Source organism: Tasmannia lanceolata, unplaced genomic scaffold (genome assembly GCF_043159265.1).
Source record: "Tasmannia lanceolata isolate RefF3 unplaced genomic scaffold, GAP_Taslan_0.1 ptg000013l, whole genome shotgun sequence".
Classification (NCBI taxonomy): domain Eukaryota; kingdom Viridiplantae; phylum Streptophyta; class Magnoliopsida; order Canellales; family Winteraceae; genus Tasmannia; species Tasmannia lanceolata.
The window spans coordinates 6,562,132-6,572,532 of NW_027518690.1; the positions used below are offsets into that span (position 1 = coordinate 6,562,132).

The following is a 10,401-nucleotide window of genomic DNA, read 5'->3' on the forward strand; positions in this document are numbered from 1 at the left end:
AAAATGAATGAGTGAAAAAAAAACAAGAAGTAAAAACATGTTCATAAGGGACTTGATAAGCCTAATCGGAAATTTGCAACCTCATTTTTTATACTGGAGAACCCCAATCCCAGAGACTTGAAAACCTCCTTACAAAACTCTAGTACCCTCGGCCAATTTTCAGGGACTTGATAAGCCTATTCGGAAATTGGTAACCCCATTTTGATACTGGATAACCCCAATACTAGATACTTGAAAACCCCCTTCCAAAACTCTAGTACCCTCGGCCAATTTTCAGGGTACTGATAAGCCCATTCGGGTAACCCCATTTTAATACTTGATAACCCCAATCCCAAATACTTGAAAACCCCTTCCAAAACTTTAGTAACCTCGGCCAATTTTTATGGACTTGATAAGCCCATTCGGAAATTGGTAACCATTTTTTTATACTAGATAACTCCAATCAAAGAGACTTGAAAACCCCCTTCCGAAACTCCAATACCCTCGACCAATTTTCAAGGACTTGATAAGCCCATTCGAAAATTGGTAACCCCATTTTTTATACTAGATATCCCCAATCCCAGGGACTTGAAAACCCCCTTCCAAAACTCCAGTACCCTCGGCCAATTTTCAGGGACTTGATAAGCCCATTCGAAAATTGATAACCCCACTTTTGATACTAGATAACCCCAATCCTAGAGACTTGAAAACCCTTTTCCAAAACTCCAGTACCCTGACTTGATAAGCCCATTCGAAAATTGGTAACCCTACTTTTGAGAATTTCTAACTCCCTTCCAGAGAGTTGATAAACCCATTTTGCTACAAAAACCATTCCTATAGCAACTATTCTAATGGCATTACAAATCTGCTCATGGTAGAAATAACAAAAGAAATGGATGTTGTATTCATTAAATATTCCTCATGTATTACATCCCAATTCTTGTATTACAAAAAAATTTAAGCACATCAAAAAATGTGTAGCCATCCATTCATATATTATATCAAAATTTTCTTATACAACCACTTGTCTTCCAAAAAGTGAGTGAAGCCATCCATGCATTATCTCCAGAACACACCCTAAAATACAAACCGCTTATATCCTAAACAAGATAAATAAAAAATAGAGGAATGAAAAATAGCTCCAAACCCTAAAAAAAAAAAACCAAAACCTAGATACAAATAGATAGATGGTAAGAACTCAACTTTCATATTTTCAAAACTTGCCTTCAACAATGGTGGTTGAATGAAGAGGAAGATGACTAGTATGGTAAAAACCTAAAAAGGTGAAAATGGAAAAGTAAAAGAAGAGGGAAGAACGAAAAAGTAAGGTAAAAACGTGTTGTAAATGCCAAAGGGCATTTTCGTCCAGCTTTTTCTGACAAGATCTCTTTTGTCCCTCATTGATAATTTCAGAACAACATGGGTCCTGTTGACAATTATGCCATTTTTTTGTCCGTCATTGGTGATTGTTACATCCATTTAAACCGGCCCACAAGGCTCTTGCACTAAACTCTTGCACTAAATACCCATTTTTCATTAAAAAAAAGTTCGAATCTCCTCCAAATCCTCAATCATAACAAAAACCCTTATTTCATGCCACTTACGTTTTAAAATCACAGGCACATCTAATCCTTATAAAAACCCTAATCGGATCCCCAAAATAGCATTTTCCCCCCAATTTTACCTATAAATACCCACCTTTGCTACACCCAAAACACGAAATCTTCAAGAGCAAAGCCTCTCACAAAAAAAAAAACCCTCAGGCTCTCAAGCACTCTTCCTCATCTTCTTCATTTTTTTTCCTTTTTATTTTCTGTATTTTCTTCATTAATTTACACTGGCGCAACAGGACTTCAAACATCCCCTCAAGCAATCCACACGAATCTCCATCACCAAACGACAGCTAGTTCGGTCGATCTCCTCTTGCGGCTCGCCGGTTCATCTGCAAACGAGGGATCCTTCAAAAGGGAAGGCCTAAACCCTATACCATTTAGATTTATTATTAAAGTTTGACTGATTTAATCTCTTTAAAGTTACTGTGAGTAGCTGCTATAAACCAATTTATTTTCTGATTTTTCTTCTTTCCTTGATTACATACCACAAAGATACTGCATAGATAGTGCTCTGTCTATGTTAATTCCTGCAATATTATCACCTTTTGCAATCTGCTTGCTCTCATATCTACTCTGAAATTGTGTGTTCCAGGATCAGTTCTTTGGTTATTTGAACCCCATTAGAGTGTTTTGAATAGCCCATATTACATTCATTGTGTTATATCCCTATTGTAATACTTTAAGATTGATTCCCTGCTACTCCAAATCTAGCCATTATTTCGGATATTTATCACTTACATGCTGCCTACTTTTCATGTAATTTCAACTCAATTTGTAGGGCTTCTCAATCGCCCAAATACTGTTTGTTTTTTTTTGGTATGGTTGTATGCATTGACAGATAATCTATTTTCAGACACTCGGCATTTAAACTGAATACTCAAATCCCTATTGTCTCGCATTGTTCTGCTCATTATTGGGTTCGGACCTTGTTATTTATATTTGCTGAATATTAAACTTATTATTGAATTCAGAACAAGCACTTAACATAGAATTGGTTGCCTACATTCATTACTTCACTGTTGCCAAGTTTCATCTACTGCTATAATTTATATCTTGTCTTTATAGGATAGTCAAAGAATCAACTTTCTCTTGTTGCTTGCACTCATATCACCCGTCATTAAATCTCGAATCTTGGGCTCTTTGTAGTTCTATTGGAACCCTGCATCTGGATGTGCATCTAGTTCTATTACCACATACTTAAGTTCTAAATTTAACATTAGTACGCACATTAGAATTTGCTGAAATTTACTTTGAAAAATCTATCTTGCACCATATCATTTGAACCACCTTATTTGATTTACATTTTACTATACTTTCATTATTTCAGTGGGTGGTTCCTTAAGAAACTAGTACACGAGTAAGACGACAATGTCAAGTTTCCTTTGATTAGGAAAATAGTGTGTCTCTTGCTATTACATTCTTTATTCTGAATATTTCTCTAGGTATGTCTTTCACGAAGGTGACTGGAGCTTGCTCACTCCCAACGAGGAGTTTCTCTCTAAAACGCGAGGCATAGGTGTTTTAAGCCCGACAAGCTGCTCATCAATTTCTTGCGAAAACTTTCCTGCATTGTCATTCGATCGTCCCAATGCCAGTTGGTATCAGAGCTAAGGATGCCGTCGTCGCGTCGTACACAATGAGTTGAGGAGATTGTCACTCCTCTTGACTCCCAACCTGATCTAGCTATGGAGAACGATCAACTTCGATGACAAGTAGACCTGATACAAAGGATTGTGCTACTTGAAGCCTGCATCCATGAGGAAGGAAGATGTCTCTAGGTCTAAAGTTGTCTTCAAGGATCCACATCATGGCCAAGTGCCGTGGAGAGGAGCACTGGCATGAGAAGAAGATAAGTGCCTGGATGATCGACGATTAGAGATGGGCTTCGACATTGAATTACCTGAAATTTATGGGGAGTTCAACCTGAAGAGTTCATTGACTGGTTACAAACCCTGGAGCGGATCTTCGATTTCGAAGATGTTACCGACGATTGGAAGGTGAAATTAGTTACAATCTGATTGCATGGCCGAGCATCTTCATGGTTCAAAAAATCATCCTTCTATATAAACATTCTTGGTACTCCATAACGTAGAAGGGATTTAAATAATTAAAAAGGCAAAATTTATGTCTATGTTTTTATACCAAGTTCATAATTCATCTAAATAATAATATGTTTAGGTAGCATCAGGCCGACATCTGCTATAATGAAGTTGATAATTGTCTACATAGATCAAAGAGGGCCTATTATTTCATAACCAAAATGGGCTCAACCAGTAATGATAAGAATCGCTCCATAGTTTCTTTATTTGGAGAACCAAATCCATCGCCGAATTCGTAATAGCATTGGGCCATCCTTGCAAGATCCAACGCAGCATCCGTTAGAGATTCAGGAAGCGAAGAAGAGAAAGAATCTTTATTCATCTTCTTCCACATTTCACTAATTAGACCTCTTATATGTTCGCGGGCAACTTCCTCTGGAGCACCTGTTTCATGCATGTAACATTGGATAGATTTTGGAACATCACCTCTCTCTAGCTCTGCCTATATTGGTGAAAGATATATATACATATACAACGAAGTCAGTGATTTAAAAAGTTAAATATAGAAGCTAAGTATAGTTAATTTACCGTTGAAGTCCCCAAATCATCCCAAAGTCTAAGAATCATCGATGACCAGTGTAAAAGATTAGGATACTCGTCTAAGCATTGCAATGCATCCTTCATTATCTTCGGTTCTGCTGATAAATAAGCATTACCTAGTATGACTGGTCCTGATATCGAAATCCATGCATTTTTTAAATACTCATCAAGTGTCGGTATGTATCCATTGCAATACCATTTTGCCTCCACAAGGTAAGCTTTACATAAGTCTGCCCACTAAATTAAAGAAAGTCCCTCATTAGATATGTTATACACTTGCAAGCATGATATTGAAATCAGTTTCAAAATACGGATGGGGGCTAAAATGCAGCCAAAGCAAGTACGAATCAACTCGGTGCGACGTGAACGGTTACTCGGTTGATAAGACTTAGCACTTAATTGGCAGTCATAACACAAGTGTCAAGGAGTTTTGACCATAGTTGCCGGAAACTCCTTGGGCGGGTGGGAAACCCGCTTCCCCTAAAACGCTTTTCTCGTGGGTGGGAAACGTGTTTCCCCTAAAAAGCGTTTTCCGCATTTCGGAAACATGATAAAAATAAAATAAAAATTGGAGATATGTTTCCGAAACGCATGGGAAACATATGAGAAACTTATGTAAATTATGTGTGAAACGTATGATAAATGTATGCAAGGCTAGTAGAAAGCGCATATGAAACGTGTAGGAAACATGTGTGAAACTTACGAAAATCATTTTGGAACAAACACATCAAAAATTGTGTAATAGATATTAAAAAAGAAAACAATAGCATATATTGTAATAAAAATAAGAACAATTCAAATTAACCAAATTTAAATCTACAAAACCGTATATTTCGCGTTTTCCTTGTGTGTTTTTTCTAATTCAAAACCACAAAATTCAAATTGGTTTTTTCGGTCATATCTGAAATGCTTCTAATGTATTTCCTAAGATGCTTCTCGTACGATTTTCTATTGTTTTTTCGTTTCTCGTTTCTCCTATATTTTTTTTCATGTGTTTCCTGTTTCCGTTTCACGTTTCGTTTCCCGTAGTCGTTTCCCACCCTGGTAACTATGGTTTTGACTAACTTTGTAGGGGGAAAAAGCAGAAATAAAGAAGTAATCGGCCATGTTCAAAGGGAGTTGAATGGGGCGAGGCAGAATGACGCGAGAGAGTTGTGAAGCAATTGTTGAATTATTAAAGAGTGAAATTTGACTTGATAAGAGAAAGAATAAATGCACTACCAGCTTCTTCTGGAGCCCGATGGTTTCCAATCCCTGATCTTTTAAGATCTCATAAGCCATTTCATTGGTAGTGTTGAAGAGAGCGATAAAACAGATCTTCATGTAATCTGGAAGTTTTTCCAAGGAGTTAATATCCCATCTGCAAAAAAAATCCAACAAATCATTGTATTTTGAGAAAGTAGTCAAGAAACTTTGTAGGGTCCTAGAATAATGACAAACTATCTACTAGAGATGGAAAAGATCTACAATGTCTCTACCTATCAATAGCCTCTGTAAAGAGCTCCAGTTCTTCTATGGATCCATAGAGATCATAGACATCATCAATTGTTGTTATTAGTTGATTCACTTTCGTACCCTCTTCTCTGCTGTGTCCAAACACAGGTTTTGACACAGTTCCAATAGCCCATAAGAAGCACTCCATCAAACGGTCTCTAGCAAAGCTCAAGTGCTCACCAAGTCCCAAATTTCTCCACCACCTAATACATAATGGCAACAGATAAAGATCAATGTAACTTCTTTTAGTGGTTCCTTATACACCAAACCATTAGATGTATGCTGAATTGATACCAGCACTCCATTGTATCACTCCCCTTTTTTAGAACTTCTTTGATTGGCCTTTGATAATTTTTTGGGATATGTATCATTTGCTAACAACCAATTAGAAAATTGTTAACAAAGATAGGAGTCTGATTATTGCAATTTTGGACAAAGCCATTTTGCGCCCTCTCTTTTTTTTTCAAGAGAGAGGTGCTAACTCTAGAAGGGTATTATTCATTTAAATCATATGAGTTGGCACTTCTTTCCTGAAAAGAAGGGGCTGCAAAATTGCTTTAAAAAGTGTAAAACAAAGTAAGTAGAGCCATTAAAATTACATTTACACCCCCCTCTAGTTTCTGACACATCCACTTCTACCCCTATAGTTTAAAACGTGACAACTACACCCCTGTAGTTTCAATTTGTATAAAATAGGCCCCCTCAGTTGACGGTTCGTTCACAGATTGAAGGGTTAGGATGATCCGATGGAGCTGATTTATTGGGCACACCCTATCTATGTCAGGGCCCATCAAATTAACGCTTTGGATCATCCAAACAATGTAGGTGGGCCCACATTGTTTGGATGATACAAAGCGTTCATTTGATGGGCCCTGACATAGATAGGGTGTGCCTAAAAAATCAGCTCCATTGGATCATCCTAACCCTTCAATCTGTGGACGAACCGTCAACTGAGGGGCCCTACCTTACACAAATTGAAACCATATGGGGGTGTAGTTGTCACGTTTTAAACTATAGGCGTAGAAGTGGATGTGTCATAAGCTAGACGGGGTGTAAATGTAATTTTCCCTAAAATAATGTAATTTTTCCTCTGATAGATAAAATCCCCTCTAAAGCTTTTCGTTAGGTTTTAAAGGCAAAAGAAAAACGTTAAAGGGGTGAATTTATCCTAAAGCAGTGAACCACTCTCACAGAAACCGTTATAGGGGGGATTTTATCCGTTTTGGGGAATATGAGCGCCCTTGTTTTTGATGTCCTCAATTATTTTTTCACTTTCAGATAGATGCATTTCTCAATTTTGTCAGTCACTTCAGCTACCACATGAAATATGGCACTCATATGTCAATCAGTGCCGTTGTGTCCTTCTGACCTGATATAAATCAGCCCCCTCTGTAGCCCTAGATACACCATAAGTGGCTGTCGTGTTAAAATCAGGGCCGTTGGGTTAAAATTCTTGTTGTGAGAGCTGGATAGAGAAAAATAGGGTAAGAGCAAGAGAGAGAGAGAGTGTGTGTGTTTTAGAAACAAGAGAGAGATTACTTACATAGGATTTACATGAAGCAAAATAGGGTCTTCGCATGAAGCAAAACATGGATTACTTATAAAGGATTTACATGAAGTGGGAAAGGGATTACTTACCGAGGATTTACATGAAGCAAAACAGGGTCTTTAAATGCACTCTGCAACTTTGGACTTCCACCAGAGAGAGAGAGAGAGAGAGAGAGAGAGAGAGAGAGAGAGAGAGAGAGAGAGAGAGAGAGAGATTGTGTTTTGCTTTTTTTTTTTGGAGGCAAAAGGAAGAGAGAGGCGTAAAGGGAGTTTGTCACAATTTTTTGGGGGAAAAGTCATTTATTTGTGGGAAATGAAGTCGGCAGTTGCTATTTTAAGGGCAATAGTGCGTGAAATTGAGGAGGCAAATTGGGGATTCAATTTTAAAACTTAAAACCGCTTTAGTAGATAAATTTTGAATTAAAGTCCAATTTCTATTTACACCACCTTATTCAATTTTGTGGGGAAAAATTTTTCTTGGAAAAAAGACGAATGACAACGGAAAGAAACATGCTTAGTGTATATATATATATATATATATATATATATATATATATATATATATATATGAGAATAGAGTTCCTGATGAGGTGGCTCTCACAAAACATAAGGGGCCCACATTGTTAGGATGATCCGAAGCATTCATTTGAAAGGTCCCATCATAGATAGGGTGTGTACAAAAAATCAGCTCCATTGGATCATCCTAACCCCTCCAAAAGTGGGGGCAAAAATGGGCAGATTTGTGGACAAAACGTGTCTATCCATTTTTGCCCCCACTTTTGGAGGGGTTAGGATGATCCAATGGAGTTGATTTTTTGTACACACCCTATCTATGATGGGACCTTTCAAATGAATGCTTCGGATCATCCTAACAATGTGGGCCCCTTATGTTTTGTGAGAGCCACCTCATATAAGCTATATGAGAGCACTCTCACAAACTCTATTCTCTCTCTCTCTCTCTCTCTCTCTCTCTCTCTCTCTCTCTATAGATATATATATATATATATATATATATATATATATATATATATATATAGAGAGAGAGAGAGAGAGGGAGAGAAAAGTGTTCCTGCGCAGCTGCTCAGATAGCTTATCTGAGCACCTGCTTCTAAAACTCATGTGGCCCCACATTTTTGGGGTGATCCAAAGCATTCATTTGGAAGGCCTTTCCATGGATAGGGTGCGTACAAAAAATCAGCCCTTTAGGATCATCCTAACCCTGCCATTTGTGGAGGAAAAAATGGTCAGAAACAGTGTCTGACCATTTTCCCCTCCACCTTTGATTGGGTTAGGATGATCCTATAGGGCTGATCTTTGGTACACACCCTATCCATGGAAGGGCCTTTCAAATGAATGCTTTGGATTACCCCAAAAATATGAGCCACATGAGTTTTTGAAGTTGCTGCTCAGATAAGCTATCTGAGCAGCTGCACAGGAACACTATTCTCATATATATATATATATATATATATATATATATATATATATATATGGGCTTACTGTTCCTGTGCTCAAGCGTAGATAAGCTTATCTCCGCTCGAGTACAGCAACAAGGTGGGCCCACATTTTTGGGGATTCAAAGCATTCATTTGATGGACCCTATCATAGATAGGGTGTCCACAAAAAATCAGCTCTATTGGATCATCCTAACACTTACTTCCATTTGTGTGGGTGTGTGTGGGAGGGGGGCAAGGGAATGGGCAGATTGTAGACAAATAGTATTTGTCCATTTTTCCTTCCACAAATGGAAGCATAAAGATGATCCAATGGAGCTGATTTTTGGTACACACCCTATCTATGATACGGCCCATCAAATGAATGCTTTGGATCCTCCAAAAAATGTGAGCCCACCCCTATTTTCTGCACTCGAGCGGAGAAACAATTTTCCGTGTGTGTGTGTGTGTGAGAGAGAGAGAGAGAGAGATGTACATGGATGATATCTCGTATGCACTTACCTGGATACGACTTTAATATTGGTCTGGTATATGGCTTGTACCATGTTGTAATCCAACTTAGCAAACTCAAATAACAAAGGGTTCATGTCTCCTTCTCCAACATATGTTTCTATGTACCACCTAGCTTCTAACCGTGGCATCCTCCAATGAAAAGGAAGCTCCAAGGCATGCTCTACATGTCTTTTCAGGTTCTTTCCAACTTTCTTCTCATTGACATCTTTGAGATACCTGATCGTGAAAGCTTTGGCCTCGTCCAAGACTGTCTCCCCTTCAAAAGCAAGGTGCGAAGCTTCGTACAAGCTCAACATTCCCTTTATATCCTCACAAATAGATTCCTTAAAGTTGCCTCTCTCATCCATGAAGCCATTGAAAATATCTGTGTCCAACAAGCACTACAAAATTTAGAGACTAGAAAGTGTAAAAGCTATGTTATGGCAGGAGAGCATATATACCTTGTGAGACTTCAAACCCATGCTTTCTAAGGAGTCTAAATAGGAGAGCCTTTGTGTAGAGATCGTCCTCCATCATCTTGTTATCATCATCAATTGAAATAATACTTAACGCTTCCTTGATCTCATTCTTGAAGTGATACCCCACACCAAGGCGATGAAGGGTATCGATCAACTTCAATTGAGCAAAGGGTTCTTCCTCTTTTTTGAGCAAAATTTTCACGTCTTCCTTCAGCTTCTCAATTTGTCTCTCGTACATCTCACCCTATGAAAATTAGAGAGAAAATGGGATTTGTTCACTAACCTTAATTAGATGATATATTACATAAAATTCTAATGAGTGTATAGAATACATAAGGACTAAACATAAACAAAGATTAAGGTAAGTACGAAAATAGATAAGTATATGTTATCCTAATCTAGACTATTGTACTCATCTCTCCTAGTTGTTTAATTTACACTCGATGATCCAACGATCAGATCACTGGACCTGACAAATTTCAACATGTCCCTTAAATGTATGTGGATTGAAAATCAACATACAGCTAATTATAATAAATTCACATAAAAAAACTGGTGTTTAAAAACATAGATGTGGGCGGAACACTGCCGAAGAAAATCCTTGTCGATTCCGTATGATGCAGTCGAGTACTCGGTTGACGCGGCTGAGTACTCGATTGACGCGATCATAATTTGAGAGACTCAAAGGAGTTTTCATTGGCTA

General features: G+C 37.9%; 1 protein-coding gene across 1 annotated transcript in view; it reads right to left on the reverse strand.

Moving 5' to 3' along the window:
• LOC143890637 (alpha-terpineol synthase, chloroplastic-like) overlaps nt 1-9,936 on the reverse strand; it is a 28,737-nt gene extending 18,801 nt beyond the window's left edge. Inside the window, exons 1-4 of the mRNA XM_077395335.1 lie at nt 9,681-9,936; nt 9,229-9,604; nt 5,710-5,928; nt 5,453-5,591 (exon numbers count right to left, since the gene is read on the reverse strand). Coding sequence (XP_077251450.1) covers nt 5,453-5,591; nt 5,710-5,928; nt 9,229-9,604; nt 9,681-9,936 — 990 coding nt within the window. The remainder of the gene's footprint in view (nt 1-5,452; nt 5,592-5,709; nt 5,929-9,228; nt 9,605-9,680) is intronic.
• Between the last annotated feature and the right edge of the window lie 465 nt (nt 9,937-10,401).